Source organism: Micropterus dolomieu, linkage group LG11, assembly GCF_021292245.1.
Source record: "Micropterus dolomieu isolate WLL.071019.BEF.003 ecotype Adirondacks linkage group LG11, ASM2129224v1, whole genome shotgun sequence".
NCBI classification, from domain to species: Eukaryota; Metazoa; Chordata; class Actinopteri; order Centrarchiformes; family Centrarchidae; genus Micropterus; species Micropterus dolomieu.
The window spans coordinates 21,139,550-21,156,671 of NC_060160.1; the positions used below are offsets into that span (position 1 = coordinate 21,139,550).

General features: G+C 39.4%; 1 protein-coding gene across 2 annotated transcripts; it reads left to right on the top strand.

Moving 5' to 3' along the window:
* Window positions 1–11,286: 11,286 nt before the first annotated feature.
* On the top strand, window positions 11,287–16,621 carry LOC123979305 (S100P-binding protein-like). 2 transcript variants are annotated; one of them, XM_046063176.1, is made up of 7 exons: window positions 11,287–11,434; window positions 12,517–12,590; window positions 12,753–13,996; window positions 14,115–14,239; window positions 14,492–14,592; window positions 14,780–14,879; window positions 14,998–16,621. In XM_046063176.1, the coding sequence occupies exons 2-7, from the start codon at window positions 12,530–12,532 to the stop codon at window positions 15,125–15,127; spliced, it is 1,761 nt and encodes a 586-aa protein (XP_045919132.1). In that variant the 5' UTR covers window positions 11,287–11,434; window positions 12,517–12,529; the 3' UTR covers window positions 15,128–16,621. The 2 variants fall into 2 exon arrangements, with proteins under 2 accessions (XP_045919132.1, XP_045919133.1); XM_046063177.1 differs by lacking the exon at window positions 11,287–11,434 and adding an exon at window positions 11,550–11,699.
* Window positions 16,622–17,122: the final 501 nt, after the last annotated feature.

Sequence of the window (17,122 nt, forward strand, 5' to 3'; positions counted from 1 at the left end):
ATAATACGACATAAAGAATAGGAAAGTTGTATCCCGTTTCATCACTCAGTAGCCTAGTCTAGATTAAATGCAGGGTGAAAATGTCCATTCTTTCCAACAAGAGCCAGAAATCTGTTGACTGCTGTACAAAGAAATGAATTGATCTTAAATAGTGAGACGAAGAGCAAATACCTGTCAACTAAGCACCCCCCCCACGCTAAAATTGTGGTGATCACACAAAAACATGCTCCCATTATTGTGCACTTTTATCAGATCAGCGGTCTTCATTAAACAATACAATTCACTACTGTGACATTAAACACAGCACGTGAGGTTTCATCAACATCCTTTTACTTGCAGTTACTCACACCACCTTGCATCAGCACGTGACGTCAACCAGACAGCAAAACTATGTCAAGTTTGCATATGTAGTTTCTTGTTTATATTTTCTAAATAAAAGCAGAGAATTAGCGTCATATGGACTCTTGATAGTGCACTATAAAACATTAAAACAGTCAAGGCACTGAATGCGAGACAATGAGACATTAACAGGAGAAATTCTGCGCGTGTTCTTTGTATGTTTACTCGGAAGTGTGCTGGATTTAAGAGAGCGTAGCCTGCCCACAGATAGGCAGAAAAACTTGACAGAAGCAGCTGAAGAAAAACATAGACACGGTCAGTTGGATAGCAAGGACGCGAGGAGGATGCGTGTCGCGGCGTGGTGCTTATGTTTGTGTAAGTAGCCAAATGTTTCATTTAGTTGATTAACTGAAACCAACGCATGTCCCGTGCACAGCAAAGACAGTTGTTCAAAGTGAATCCGCTAACTCAGAGTTTCTGACTCAAAATTGCACCACTCGGTGGGTCATATCTAACTCAGCCGTGAGGAAACTGCTGAGTTGTTTCGTGAGATCGTAGCCTACACAATGCCTGCTATATAAACTGTTATTTTAAAAGGAAGGTTTTAGCGACATTTTAGCGTTTCAGTTAACCGCTTTATTTAAAACTTTTCCTAGGGTCCAATGTCACCTGTAGTGATTTGGTAAGCAGAAGTTTGTGGAGGTCTGAGTGTATGTAGCGTTAGATTTAGTATTTTCTATGTATGTAACTTAGGCATATTTACTGTATGTCAGTATTTCCTTTGTAACGTTTCCCGAGCCTAAAATATCCGGATAAAGTTCTTTATTATTTGTCAGAAGCGATCACAAACTATTGGTAAGAAATGTTTTTGTTGCTGGTGTTACATGTTCGTGGTTTAAACCGCGTTCCTCCGCGTTTGTTTAACAACACTCACGCGTGGGCTGCCTCAGCTTTGATTCCCATTCATATGACAGCGTGCATTGCCTCATTGGTAGCGCGCACACACCCGGAAACACTACACTCTCGCTCGTGTCTCCGTCTTTTTTTCAAATCACACGAAGAGCTGATCTTTATAATAACCTCATGGATTTGTAACGTAGAGGTTTTCAGGTGTTCCTGGAGGTTGTCTCTGTCTGCTAGTCTCTCTCGCTCTCTGTATAAAGATAACTCTTTCCACCAGGTAAAAAGGACCGGCTGAGCTATAATCTTTAAATATAACCCTCAATCGTGAATCACTCTGAGGCATAAAGAACCTTTAAGTTACAAGGCTGAAGCTGCAGTCACCTTTTTGCAAGTGCAAAACTGCATTGTTTGGGTTGTACTGTCTATTTAATTAGGAATTTCACCAGGTAAACACGACGGGTGGGCTATAATCTTTCAAATATAACTCACATGAACCACACATTTAAGAGACTGTGCGTGCTCCCGCGGGCAAAAACCAGTTTCTGGCAGATGAATGCTTTTTAGTGTAATTGGTTCATCTGGGCGGCCCTTATTCGGCAGTTCAGTTGTAATAGTGAAATGATAGGAAGGCTTAGAGGCAAGGCAAGCAGTCCAAACAGAAATATCCATAATCCTTTAACAGGACCACGGCAGGAAAAGGTGCTGGCAGGTTCAGATTCAGGTGGAAGAGGCTGAATGCAAAGGCACAAAGCAACACTGACAATCTGGCTACTGACAGGGGAAAGGGGCTGCTACGGACAGTATAATGACATGGAGAATTGAGAAACTGGAGAGAAGATAATTTCACAAACAAATCTTGCTTCTGGTGACATATTTGTCTTATTGTCCCCAGGCTTCCTGCAACTTTGCAGTGCACTGAACATTAACTGTACAGTCACTGATGATGACCAAACAAAGTACAGCATCTCAGATGTGTCTTGGGTCTCAGATGCCAAGGCGATGAAGTGCGAGTACTCATGGACAGGTGTAAGTAAGACAAGACACAACAGCCCACTGTTTCTGACATGATACATTTTCAGTTGTCCATATTTCAGAAAAACCCTATTTTAACTAATAACATTATTATTATTATTATTATTATTATTATTATTAGTAGTAGTAGTAGTAGTATTAGTATAAGTATGTTTAGTATAACATTGTTCTATTCTATTTAAATGTGCTAGTAAGCAGTGCCACTTGGCCAGCTTGCACAGTAGCAGGGCCCAAGCACAGGCTCATCTGAATGACTCATAAAGACATTATGTTAACTTGCCGTGTGATGGCCGAACTTGTTACACTGTATCCTCGCTGCGACAGACATGTGCCTGAGAGTTTTTGTTAATGATTTGTGTTCTCTACTAATTAATTTTTCCTATGTTCTATGTTAAGACGCAAGTGATTGCGAACCAGAATGGAGAAATGCCTGAGCTGGTGTTGACAAACAACATTAATACTCTTGTTATCTTGAAGTGCCTCGACAACATTGTCTTCACACGAAGCTGCGTCTCAGAGGTATACACTTTTAATCTGAAACAATATTTTGACCAACTTAAGGCATGAGCTCTTTTTATGCAAAAATACAAGATGTTAAAACAATGCAGCAAATAACTACTCTCTGAATTTTAATAATAATATTGTGTTAGGAGGTTGAACAGTTAGATGAAAGTTTCTTTTGGCACTATGGATAAGATATGATAACTTCATCATCAGACATCAGAGGTCCGAAAAATGTAAAGCCAAAGACATAGATTTAAAAATGTCGTTTTTCTGCCAAACTCCAGACAATAACAATCTCACTGTATTGTCCCTTTTGTTTCTTCTCAATAGGGGACAGAATACACAGCCAACTGTACTGGTGAGTATTATTTCCTGTCAGAGGTAACGCTGTATGCAAGGGGTATTTTAAATTATAAGTAGATTGTCACTGTAAACATTTTGTTCAACCATTTACCTTGTGTAAGATTGTCCCGCTGTATCGTTCATAGTCATAGAAGATAGTTTTCCTTCATCTAATTTGAAGTGAAATTTGTATTTCCATTTTATCTGATATAATATAATGATATTCTGATATAAAAATGTCTTCTTTTTACAGTCAACTGCACTCTAAAGGCTCTCAGACTGTCTCAGAAAGACAAAGGTAGGGACGAAAAGTCATAAATGATATAACATAATAATAATCCTTTGTATCACATATGGTTTACATCCTAGAACAGATGTCAGTTACAAAACAATTCTTACAGCAACAGCTATTTATAAAGAGATAAGAAGCATTAGCCATTGTTAATGTAAGATTATATCATGTGTCTGTACTTCCTGTTTGACTTGAAGTGACAGTAGGGCTGGACGATATGGCCAAAAATGTTATCACGATAAAAAGTTTTATATCTTAATATCAGTTAATTAATTAGTTGTCATTTCAAAAGTTACACTGGCTTTTCCAAACGCAAAGAATGCCTTTTGTAGGCCTGGGGCACCACTATTTGTCTCACTATGTAGACAAGTTAACCGTCACTCTTATCACCATTTAGGTTAGAGCAGTAAAGTACAGGATAAATGCTTGGATTTATTCATTTCTGCTCAATGACTGCATGTTTAAGCCCATTTGCATCCCACAGATTGGTTATTGCTTGTGTTCTATATACATGAGTGTAAGAGGGCCACACGGCTCCCATTACAGTCGAATTGTGCATGCACTGTAGTAAGCTAAAAGAAAATGGTTATTTAATGTAATAACTGTGTTATTTGAATGAACAGTTGGACTTTTGAAATATAATAAAATATTGTCTGTTGGTAGATTAACTGTGAAACTCTCTTTTTTTACCTGACAGAGACCCGTTACTGGATACCTAGTATTGTGGTTCTCATTATCTTTCTGCTAGCGGTGGTGGTGCTGATGTTCCTTGGTTTTCTGTACTCCAAACACAAAACTTGCAGGTATTTTTTATTACGTCAGTATATAAAGTGACATGCATTGCCACCATCTCATATGTTTTAAATAATGCTTTGTTGTCATTATATGCAGCCAACTGGGATGCATCTACACTGTTGTGACGAAACAGAGCGCTGACCCAGATGCATCTGATGTGGAGGCGGGGAATGAGTAGAAAGACCGTCTTATTTTCACCTTTCTAAGATATTGTGATTTAATCAAATTCATCTTGCCATTTACTCGGTTACAGGATTTGATACTGTGCCTGAGAATGCGCCTTCCAGTTTCATTGTAACTCTGTTTATTATCATGAAGTATGTAAAAGTATACCGTCATCTGGAGTAGTTTCTTAGCATATAATGTGTAGCACCTTTTAAATCTACTGAAAACTATATTCATGCTTTTTAAATTGTCTTCCGTACATTGTTTTAGTAGCTGTGTGCCTTTCTGTAGGGAACCATGTTTCTCCTGTCCCTCTTTAATCCATATTTTAGCAATCTTATTTATCTTATGCATTCATGTCACAGTTTACATTGTGTTACCGTCACTGTTTAATCACTCAAGGACAATCATGTGTACATTCATGTGAGTCAGGGAAACTATAGATGTTTTATCACTTTCGACTTAAGTCAGGACCAGTCAGGACCCTGTACTGGTGTTAACTGGAACCAAAGCTGTGGAAGCTACGAGACTTGTAATGCAGTACCAGGGGGTGCCCTTTCAGTGTCCTGTAGCATTACAGTAAGCCACTTTTCAGTCATTACTCGCACAGAGACGTACAGATAGTTTCAAATGTAACAGTCTGAAAAATATAATATCTGAGATAATATGGTTTTGAAATATATTAATTTAAACAAATTGTATATATATTCATATATATATTTATTGTTGGAAATACACTAAATATAAGTGAAATATTAAATGATACCTGATAGATATTTATTTATATATAAATAAATAAATAAATATATATATATATATAGTGTGTGTGTTTGTTATAATGTGTATATATTATGCTATATAGATGATATATATGTATGTGTGTGTGTGTGTGTGTGTGTGTGTGTGTGTGTGTGTGTGTGTGTGTGTGTGTGTGTTGTGTGTATATATATATATATAATTTTATACACTAATTATAAATATACTACAGGGTTTGGATACAATAATGTGCGAAATATAATTCTATCCAATACACGTTTGTTGTGGAGCGAGAGATAGTGAAGATAAAGTTCTTGGATTGCATTATTATGTGAGGTGGTCCAGACATTATGGTCTTAAATTGTACATCATGAGTCCTTGTCTTAACCGTGCCTGCTTAATGAAATTTGTAATTTATATCATTCGTCAAATCATGTTTTTGTATCAGCACTCTATTCCAGCTGTGTCACTGTGATGTGCTTTCTTTGTCAAAAAAAAAAGCATTAAAAAGCTGCTATAAAACAAAACAAAAAGGAGTTTTTATTGTTGGCAAATACAGTAGCTGTAGGCTGTTTATAGTAAGAAGGTGTGTCCTAATATGGGGCAATTTTCCTCAACCAATGAAAGGTGGGTGAGGTGTGGTCAAGTCTTGTGGTGTGACACAAACTTCAGTTTTTTTGCAGCAGCTATCTCACAGAGAAAGCCCCTGAGCGGCAAAAGTATTCAACAGGTGTTAAAACTATTACCTTACGTGTTATGAATCCTACATTAACATGGTGTGATCATGGGGGTGTGACCTGTTCAGCCAAAGAGAAACAGGCTTACTGTTGCGTGTTATGTAATAGAATGTGGTCACAGATAAGCAAATGTAGTTAAGTGGCACACAACAAAACTTTTTTTCTTTGTATTGACAAAGAAAAGTTTTTACTAAACTTTATCACCTGCAGTGACTTTGTCATAATCAATCAATTCCCAAGACTTACAGCCATGATGGCGGTTCGGTGAGGCTGTATTTAGACACAGAAGGGCTATCATCATGCTAACATGCTCATCAGGAAAATGCTAACGTGCTGATGTTAACAGGTATTTTGTTTACCATGTCAATCATCTTGGTGTAATGGTTAAGAGTACTTAGTATAATATTAGCAACATACACAAGTGGGAATGTCATTAGCTTTGCAGGAATTTGGTCACAAAGTAACATTGTGAAGTTAAGGGCTCACCAAAGGTATTATAATTCACCCTGTACACAATGTCATTGTAGTTCATCTTATAGATATTTAGATATTTCAGTCTGGACCAAAGTTTTGGACCAACCTAATCAAACCGCCCCACCATGGGCTGTTTTCAAATACGACTCTGTGTGCATTTATATTGACCCTCGTCTTTTACTCATTTTGAATAGTTGCTTAAAAGTGTGTAAGAAGCTGAATTGAAGGTCATTCAACCTGCTTATTGTTGAGACAGGATGTGGTCGAGGCTTCCTCACAACAGAACCTCATTTGTTGTTTTGGACAGTGATATATTACCAAAACTAAAGTGTCCAGACTTGTGGGAACTCTAAACTTTATGAACTAATCGTAACTCAGAAGTCATTGTTTGGATTGAGAATCTGAGTGTGTGTGTGTGTGTGTGTGTGTGTGTGTGTGTGTGTGTGTGTGTGTGTGTGTGTGTGTGTGTGTGTGTGTGTGTGTGAGTGTGTGTGTGTGTGTGAGAGATACACATATGGTTGTGTTTTCACTTACGGGAAACAATGCTTGTGCAATGTGGGAATTTCCCCTTGTAAAGAAAAACAAAGCGTTTGACATGATACACTTAGATACACTTGCATGTATCTAAACCCTCATCTTACCTTCATGCCTATATGCACAAGTTTTCAAATGAGCTTCATCTGAAACTGTTTACCACCAAAGACATCTTACAGTTCGTTAGTCATCCCCGTTTCTCTGTTAGTGTTACTCTAGGTCAAGTGAGTCTTTGAGGTAAGCATAGCTGTGACGTGATGTGTAGCTTGACATGTGATCTCTCACCCAAATCCAGCAAAAGTGGAAGATGTGTATTTGCTGTCCTGAACAACATACTGACACACCCAATTCCTATTGCAAACAAATGACCTGAATCACTCACTCAGTGAGGGAGTGTACTGGACATGCATTACTAATGGAAATGGTACTGGCTTTTTAATTAAAATTACATCAGAGCACTGTATAACGATTTCGTTAGGGACAAGGTACAAGGTAGTTTTATTTATCATTTTACAACACAGGGTTGTACTACGAGATTAAGTAGTTGTAGTAGTAGTAGTAGTATACACACTAGATTTAGACAGAGTAAGTTAATTCAGATTTTTACCTTATTACTTTCTAAAGGTTTATGTCTAAATGTCATCTGATTCTCTCAATATTTAGACATTTTTATCATTTGTCATCAATTAACATTACTCATTTTTACATGTTACAAATGTTGTTCCTCCAGACTCGCTGGGACTCGCTCTAACCCCCACGTCCTGAACGGAAGAGTGCCTGTCCCTGGGCAAACAGGAGTAAAAGGACACACTGGACACACAAGAACTTCACTGCACAAAAAGACACCTTTGAGTGCTAATGTGAAGCCTCTGCCAAGACACCAGTAAGGTTTCCCACCTTCTCCCTGCTGCCAAGTCCTCTTACTGCTGCTGCCTAGTGGTTATGTGATGCTCCTGCAACAACATGACCACAGAAGGACAACATGAACAGGCGCAACATGATGCTGAAGAAAGTGTGTGTATATGTACAGTATGTGAGATGTAATTAAATGGATATGTTGAGAACAGTTCATTTTGCGAGGTAAACATTGACAAGGCTGCTGTCATACATTTTATTTAAAGAGACTGAGAATGTGCACATTTAATATAATGGATTTTTAAATTATGCTTCTCTAATGTTGACAGCGTCTTGTGCCTCGACCCATGTTGCAATTAAGGCTTTCATCAAAACTGGACTTGTCAAATTACTTTTTGTGAAGCAATCGTTCAAGTTCAAATTTATTGTCATGCATTAGAAGCAGTGCAATGAAAGCTTGTGCTCTAGCTACCTCCCTGCAGTGCACAGAAGAGATACGAATGGATACACAAGTACACACACTCTCATCTAGAAAACAAACTCACCATACAGATGACAGTATGAGACTCCTGCAAAAAGCCATTTAAACCAAGTGTTTTGTCCCCAGACGTTGGCTGGTCAGAATATTCCTCTCAGAATATTCCAGGATGTTTACAGTGATAAGCTGGTTGAAAAGGGATACGTTCATAAACCACAATGCATACCTGTCCTTTATTTCTTAAAAAGAAACTGCCCCTTTTTTCATTTAGGGGCACTAGTATAAAGTTGCACAAAATATTCTCAGAAGTTTCTTCAGTGTGCAGGTCCTCAGACGCAGACTTATGTCCCCAAATACAGGAGAACTGGAAACAAATATTTGGTCTTGTTTCAAAGGTACATAAAAGTCAGATAATTCCAGATCCTATTTTGATCATTCTTGGACCTTCTGAGAATTCAAGTAAACTCTTGATTCCCCAGCAACAGCTCTTATCCTATGGCATTCCTGAAGAAACTCTTTGAAACTGTTGAGTTAGGTGAAGATTAGAAAACCTAAACAGCACTCATGGGTAGAAGGGAAGGGAAGTAGGCAGTGGGCCAAGGCCACATATCTGCTTAGAAAATAATGATCCCCATTGAGGGAGCACCCAGATTTTGTGAAGATTATTTTATTCTTAGAATAAGATTCTGTTTGCTGCCACTCAAACTTCTTGCACATTTTTTCAGAATCTAAAGTTTGTGAAGTTTGCCGGCAAACGCTGCTTGAGTGTTTTGTTTTTTAGTGTGACTAAACTGATAGTGCTTCACAATGAAAACATCTGAAACAGATTCACCTTGAATGACTAAACTATGAGTGATTTTCTAATTTCATTGGCAGGTGGAGTGTGCTCATTTAAATGTTAAAATTTTGATTTTTTGAGTTATTAAATTGGCTTTGAGGTGAGATTGTTTTGCCAATTACTAAAGATATTGAATGTAGAGTGAGATATGGACTTGTGCTTAAGGTCCACTTTACTGTGAAGGAGGGAATCATTTCACGACATTCAAGTGTTATCATGCCAAAATACAATTTGCAGACATACATTTCACAATTTGTGATTATATTTTACCACCTTGAGTGATAATTGTTTCCAACAAGAGTGGACATTGACACAAGCTATTTTGAATTTTCACATTTGATGTGTTGTATCCCTGCGATCCAAACTTTGATATGAGGATTATGCTCTAGAATTAAAATTACTGGATTACATGTTATCATGTAGAAAATGAATCTGTATTTATGATAGCTTTTTCCTGGTGGTTTCTTTCTAGTCTCTGTTTTTCTGATTAATGGATATCTTAATATGTTTGTGGATTCTGGATATATTTGTGGATTGTACGATATGTCTCTCTGCTGAATAATGGAGCACATGTCCATATTTGGACCTAGTCTGGTTCAAATATGGGGATGCTGTCTGAGGAGAGCTTTGTTCAGATCTCAGCCATGTGGTTGGTGTGGTGTTTGGGGGACATGGTGATTATGTATTTTCAGACCCTTGCGGGGCCTCACTAGGAGATTGCTGTGTAGAGTTCTTGTCGCACTTTCAATAAGGAGATGTAGCAGGTGGATATATTACACTGTATTTGGTCAAGTCCTGGCTAAAGTTTGCTGCTATTGATATACTCCAAGTTGCTCCGAAGTTAGTATCTGTGTATTTTAGGTGTTGTGGTTTCCCCTTCAATTCTGTCATAGAGGTCTTTAAAATTTGGTAGTGGTGATGTAGGTGATGATGACCCTGGAGAGTCAGGGAATGGCATTTGTTTCATGTCTCTACTGTGCCTGGTCCTCCTGCCTGCTCCTGGTCAGCATTCTCCTCATGGCTGAGTTGCGTAGCATCCCATTTGTCTCTTCCAAAGAGGCCTATGCAGCTGCCTGTGTTTGTCCTTAGCCGGACAATGCATCCAACCCGGTAAGCGGGGTCACATTTAACACACATCATCCCTGTGAAGTGTGAAGAGATCACTAGGAGCCCAACAGAGGAGGTGGATACAACGACACACGCCAACCTTTCATATCCTCAAATGGCCCTTTGTCTGCTGTTTTTTTAAACCCAAATCCCAGAACGTCCCACAGATAAATCTTTCCGGTACTATCCCCAGTCAGCCAGTCACCAGTCAACATGGTGGTAATGACTGCATCTTCATCATTCACTGCCCTGAACTTTCCTAACAGACCCCCCTTACTAATAAAAGACCAGGCATGGATGTTGCCATCAGCAGAAGTCAGCAATGTGGCTATTCAATGCCTCTGGATCTTTTGAGTTTTTGTTATTTTGTAATCTTCAAAATCTGAACACTGACCATTGGTTCAATAAGAGGTTTGAAGGGATCCAGATCCAAAGAATTAGTAGACTTATGAGAGAGCATTCAAATACATGTAGAGCTGTGCCTACACAAGCTGTCCTTCTGTACATATTGTTTCAAGTGTCTCTGCACGCACATTGTAAACTGGATATATAATAAAAGTCACAAATATAAGCATATTTTCACTGAGCCTCAGCCCAAGTACTCAAGACAACTTGCTTCTAATAGGGACATTCTGCTGAAACCGTGCCATTTCCGTTCCCAGGACATAGAGAGTGCATGAAAATGAACTTCAAAATACATTTTATTATTAAACCAAGTGTCCTGTACATTGATCTAATTGCAAATGCAATATATAAAACTTAAACATTAATAAAAACTACCTAAAACACTGAAAAATAGCATTTGTAACCTGTCCCCACTCCCTAAAAGTAAGGTTATCCTTTACCATGAAATGGCCTATAATCATTAAAATCCTTCAGAAATCATGCTGTTTTTGTTTGCATTGTTGTGTGACTCCATGCTGTTCAGCATGCGCAAACAAGTGCACTCTCAAACTCATACAGAGCAAAATACTTTAGACAGCTTTCACTGTTCCTCTTGTTTCTTGGTCATTTGTAAGATTTCATATTTTGTAGGCGATGGCTGATCTTGTAAATCCAGCGAAAATGGCGAGTTTGGTAAATTCAGAGGCCGCTAATAGCCGAACAAATAAAAATAAGTTTTTAATGTTTGAATTTTAACAGCGCCCCCCATATTTGACTTCCGTATACACGTTCTTGTATTAATTACCTGCGTGCCGCGCGTGGCCTAGAGACTGAAGCGCGTGTGATTGAGCGGAAGGTAGATTTTTCGGTTGGTTGATTTTCAAAAGGAGCTCCTTTTGGTAAGTTTATTTTAGTGATCTTACACACTGGTAAGACATTTATACTGAATTTATTTGTCTCGCATAAAGTGATCTCTTTCGTAAAGTATGAGTCACGTTAAGTTCCTGACGCTAGCTAGCTAACATTACCTAAAGTCTGAAGAAAGTATTGCTGCTAGCATTAATGCCCGCCGAGTCTTTCTACCGCTGAGACCGTCTTTTGCACGACCTTGAGTAAAAAATAGGTTTGCTTAGCTGAATGTTGGGAACTCTTACTGTTATCAAGGTAACGTAACAATATAATGACGTTTGCAATTTAAGTGCGACTTCTAATTTTTCACATCACCAAGCGTAACGCTAAAAAGTACTGGGCTTCAGTTAGCTACAAACTTAAAGCTGACGTTAACCTTACATTGAGGGAAAAAAATTAGTTAACAAGAAGTTAAAACTCATGACAGGTTAACCCTGAAACTTTTAGCTGTTACGCGAAAATAATGTAACGTTAGTACATAACATACAAGTTACAAGGATGCACAACTTACCAGATGCACTGTAGCGAGAGTTTGGGGCCCGTCTGCCCACAGAAGGTGTGATAAGTGCCTTAAATGTAGGAAGAATCAACATTGTGTATCTGGTATTTTTAGAAACGATTTGTTTTTATCTTTTTTTTCTTCTTTGATTTGATTATAAACCCCTGTGGGTTTGACCCAAGCTTGGCTGCACATCATGAGTTTGTGAATATAATGTATAGCAAATGTGCATTTCTGCCCTAATTGAGTCCAGATTTAGTGTTTGGGGGTATTCATGCACTTCTTATTAATGAGGCCTCCAAGGAACCAGTACAAGTCTGTTTAAACATGAACCCTGAACCAGCATTGTATTTTGCTCAGTCTGAACATGCATTAAAATCGAATAATAACAAGGTGATGTTACAACGCAAAGTAGCCATGTTTACTTTTGAGAGAGAACACTGTTAGAAAACACTATTTCCATCTGACTGTTATCAAAAAGCCTTTTTGATGAAGTAGTAAAGACTCATTGTCTTTTGTTGGTAGCTCAGAGGATGACTGTTTGTGTGAGACAGTTTGTTTTCTTTCTTTCAGACGCTGGGCTTTGATGAAAATGAAGAGTGGCTTCGAAAGGGAAGAGGTGGTGGACATGGCACATAGAGTCAAAGGTGAGTAAGAGCTAAAGCCATGTTGGACTGATGAGCTGTCTTATTAGGGGGATCATCTTGTTCTTCTTAAGTGAACAGACATATATTTGCTTTCCTTGAAATACATAATTTAACTGACTATCTGATGTATGTTGTTTTTTTCTTGTTTTTTTTTTTAAACAGACACCATTTTCAATAGGCTCACTCCACCCAAATTCCAGCACTTGAAACCTCTTTCTGTATATTCAAGGATGATCACTTGTGACCCAAAGGCCAGTGTGCATTGCCCGAAAATGTTTTGTAATCCATTTATTAATTTTAAAATTGAGGTAGTGAATAATTGTGCTGCAAAAAGGAAATTAGATGATTCCAGTCCCGATGATGGTTATGAGACTCCAGCAAAAAAAGCCTCTAGTCCAAAGGCTTTGTCCCCAGACGACGGGTGTTTCATGGACTATTGCAGCTCTCCTGCAACACAGGATTCTGTGTCACCTTTTGCCGTCTCTAAGCCTGCATTGTTGGATAAGAAACAAGCTATTTGGGGTGAAATAAAAGAAACTGAGAGCTCTCAGCTACACTCTGAGCATGTGGAACGTGGGTCTTCAACAGAGACAGGTGATAGTAAGGGGACTGGACCACAAAGTTTGAAGTTTGAGAAGTTCCTCTTAAATTCGGCACCTGCCTTTGACTGTGATGTTGACGACATCTTGTGCCTCAATCCCTTTGGTATTTGTACTGCTGGAGGATTGTCTGATAATGTCGAGAGCTGCAAAAGTCCAAGTAGCAACCCATTTCAAAAAAAGCCAGTCTTAATTTCCACTGTGGCACACGGACAAGAGTTAGAGAGAGGAGATGGGCGAGTGGGGAAAGGACAAGAGGAGCTGAAGAAAGTTGTGTGTGAGAATGTAAGAGATGTAGAAGAGGACATAGGTTATATCTCCATGTCCTACAAAAAGGAATTAGGAAAGGACCCCTCTGATTCAGTATGCACTCAGCGCCATCCAGCTACCTCGAGCCCCATGTTCAAGATAGGTGATGTTAAAGCACCAGATGATGAGCGCCATGCTGAAAGTTCTTCTAAGACAGATTGTCATAAACAAGCTGCTCTGTCCGGACAGCACGTTTCCTTTACAATCAGTGATTCGTGTCCTGTTGTAAGTGATCCGCTGTTGGAGTCTGTGAACTCGCCTGTGGAGCTTTTAGATGGAGATGTTGAAGAGGAGTGGAATATTGGTCCCCCCACGTTTGAATCCTCAGTGTGTCACAGTGTCACAGTGAAGTTGAATGCCGGTAGTGAACCGAGTAGACATGCGTCAGAGGAGATGCAGGGAGGTTTGAGTGAGTCTGTTAATGAGTGTCAGGCCACACTTGGAGAAGACGACACACTAGACACCAGTTATGAAACTACGTTACCTCTACAAGTACAGGTAAGCTGTTTCACCCCCCCTTGATGTGGTCCTGCACACATGCAGTCGTGTTTATCATGTGTACAGTATAGTGTGTATTCTGTAAGTTCTCACACACAACCTTTTGTTCTTTCTCAAGGTGAAATCAGTTGTGGTTGATCCCAGTCAGCACACCTCCAGCAGTAAACCAGTTACGCCTCCTCTGTCAGAGCACAACGCCAAGCCAAGCCCAAAGGAGAACAGAGGCCATGTGAGGAGACAAAGGTATAATTGCCTCTGTCACCTCTAGGGGGAGCAGTATGACCATATAAAACACAATGTGGAGGTTTTGGTTGTAAGGGCAACTGTGTATCCTTGATGATAGTCCCATATTTTTACCTGCCTGCCTTTCTGTGTCATCAGTGTCTGTAGGCCCATTGAGCGTGGCTTTGCTTTCACCCTACTCAGATTTCTGCCTGGAGCGTGGGGTGTCTTTTGTGGCTGAATGTGCTTGTATAGAGATTTTGACTTTTTCAGGCCGGTGATCTTCGACAGGGAGGTGGACTGGGAGCGTGAGAAACGGTTGTATGTCCATTCGGTCACCAGACACATAAATGAGAAATCAGGATCAGGCCAAGGTATGACCCTGAGCTCTACCACAAACACCAGAGAACCACACTGAGATGGCCTTTAATGGGATTTTTCATAGCTGTCGATTGCACCATTAATGCGAGAGTAGGGCTCATTGATATCATCTAAAGTCTCTATCTATCCATCCATCTCATCGATTATTATTTTTTTCTTTTTTAAATCCGTTTCCTGAAGATGTCATGGCTGAGCTGATGAACCTGATGACCCATGTGGCTGACCAGACACCGGACACAAATGGCAGACAGTGGCAGCATCCCTCTGACCTCACACGCAGGTACATCATCCTCATTGGGTTTTATAATTTTGAAGAGGTGTGGAATTAAAATACTCCTAAGGCAGATTTGCTTCAGCCAACATAAAATATGTGGCTTGGGATCTGTGCTTAATTTCAGAAACTACCAAAGACGGTTTGGAAACATGACGCCAACAATGGCCCTCTGTGAATGGCAGGCCAAGAATTTTGCAGCACACAAGCGCTTTGCCAAGGTCCCAAAAATCTTTGAAAGAAGTCCATTTCCCTAAATTAGGCGTTGTGGAATCTTCTTGTGAACAGATGGCACTTAACTTCTTAAGAGATCTTAAGTTGTATCAGGTATGAAGTGGGCCTCAGATCAATGTTTGCACTAGTTTTGCTTAGTTGAATTTGTGGTGTGTATTTTTGGTTTGTCAGTTTGAGTGTTTCTCTGTATTTTTCTTTTGAACTATGCATGTATGTGTATATAAAAATTAATGCATGTTTTGGTGTTGTAATACTGACCTTTAGTGCGTTGTCTTTTTACTGTAAGAACTATGCCTGTTTTAATGTGAATATAAGTATGTCTTGTACTTCCAAGTTTAACATTTGTACTTTTTGTTGTGAGTGCCAACGGATTCCCCGCTCATGGTTTACTTCCTCTGGATATGATGCAAACAGTCCAGACCTATACTGACATGTTTCTTAACTGTTCCTGGTAATTTCTTTCCTCTTATACATACAATAGCCTCCCATCAGTTTCTGTAGATGATCCTTCAAATGACAGCAGCTAGCAGAATAGAAAATGATAAATTTAAATACATTTAGGAGGCATGTTGGATTACATTGTATCAAGTGTTCCTGTTACGTTGTCCACCCTTGTACATCAAGCCTCATGTGTGGATCAGATGGGAGATGTTGGTTTAAGGTGTAGTGCAGGGCAAAGCTGAGTAGATGATTATGTAAGTCTGGAAATGTTTACCAAGAGGTTTTAGTCCAGTCATTCATACAAACCTCTAGAGATTTATGTAAGCAGGCATCTCTGCATGTTTAACTCAAGACTGAGGAAACAAACAAATATTGGATTACTTCTTTTTACAACATGACATTCAGCATATCTTTGAATTTATAATGTGATATAATGTTTTAGGCAGGCAGAATTTGTTTAAGTTTTGTGCTCCATACATTGGCATGGTGTTAGATGGAAGTGTTTATTAAGGTCAGTGCACCCATATCATATGAGCATTTTTCAACCATACCCTAAGTTGTAATGGGGGAATGTGTCCGTTAATAATGTCCTGGCTAATATGGATTTTCTCAGACCACTGGCCATTTTTAACAACTTTTATTATATCTAATAAAATAGGAAATCTGTTCACAACAAAGTCTGTCAATTATCCATAACAATCCAGAAACCCTGATTTTCAGGTTTTCAAAAGTAATTTTGTGAGGACCACAAACAAAATTCCTTTGTACCTTCTTTTTGGGGTGTCAGCAGAAGTTTTAGTTGTGGATATTTAAAAACCTGCCCACTAATGTAAACACTACCACTAGGGGTTAAATGGTCAAATGTTTTTAGTGATTTGTGTGAACTGACCTTTTTAATTATAGAGCAGCAGTGACCACAATGTACACCCAGCTTTGGTTAAACCCATTGTAAGAAAAGTGTAAGTGCCACTGAGTGGAGAACTCTGTCCATGGAGTCAGAGCAGGGCTGTTTGTGTGAGAGCGAGGCAGTGCTGTTGATGAAGTACTCAAAAATAAAGCCCACTCTGTTCAATTTACTACTGTCGTCATCCTCTGTTAGTATTTGCTGACCAATGCGGCATCTTTGTCAGCATTATTTCAGAGTCTACTTCGCAGCCTTAGAGTTGCTGTGCACAGGTACAGGCTGGCAGAAGTGACCCCAGGGAACCCAAATACATGGAACTCATCAGCATGGGTCCTTTCTGTTGAATAATGCAGGCTGTTAAAGTAATCCTGTCTGTAGAGATAGCAGGGCAGTCAGTCCCTGACCAGCCATCCAGAAGGCAGAGGTGTGTGGGTGTCAGTAAAGGCCTCGTGACACATGCTGTCCGGACTGCAGGGCACGTGTGCAGGCGAGCAGCCACAGCACCTCTGCACAGCTTCCAACAGTGTTTTACCTCTCCAGAGCCATGAACAGGATCTCTGCAGCGATGAAAGCTGTTTGTGTTGGTCTGACATGCCTCGCAGTGCTTCTGCAGCTGTGTTGGGTTTTGTCAAAACAAACTGCACGACCAAAAACAAAAGACTGAGCTATACAT

What these genes read in the sequence shown, in the direction of transcription:
- LOC123979305 (XM_046063176.1), top strand. Translation starts at nt 12,530, where the DNA reads ATGAAAATGAAGAGTGGCTTCGAAAGGGAAGAGGTGGTGGACATGGCA. An exon ending in CGTTACCTCTACAAGTACAG is followed by an intron (nt 13,997 to 14,114) that starts GTAAGCTGTTTC and finishes TTCTTTCTCAAG; the next exon opens with GTGAAATCAGTTGTGGTTGA. An exon ending in GAAATCAGGATCAGGCCAAG is followed by an intron (nt 14,593 to 14,779) that starts GTATGACCCTGA and finishes CGTTTCCTGAAG; the next exon opens with ATGTCATGGCTGAGCTGATG.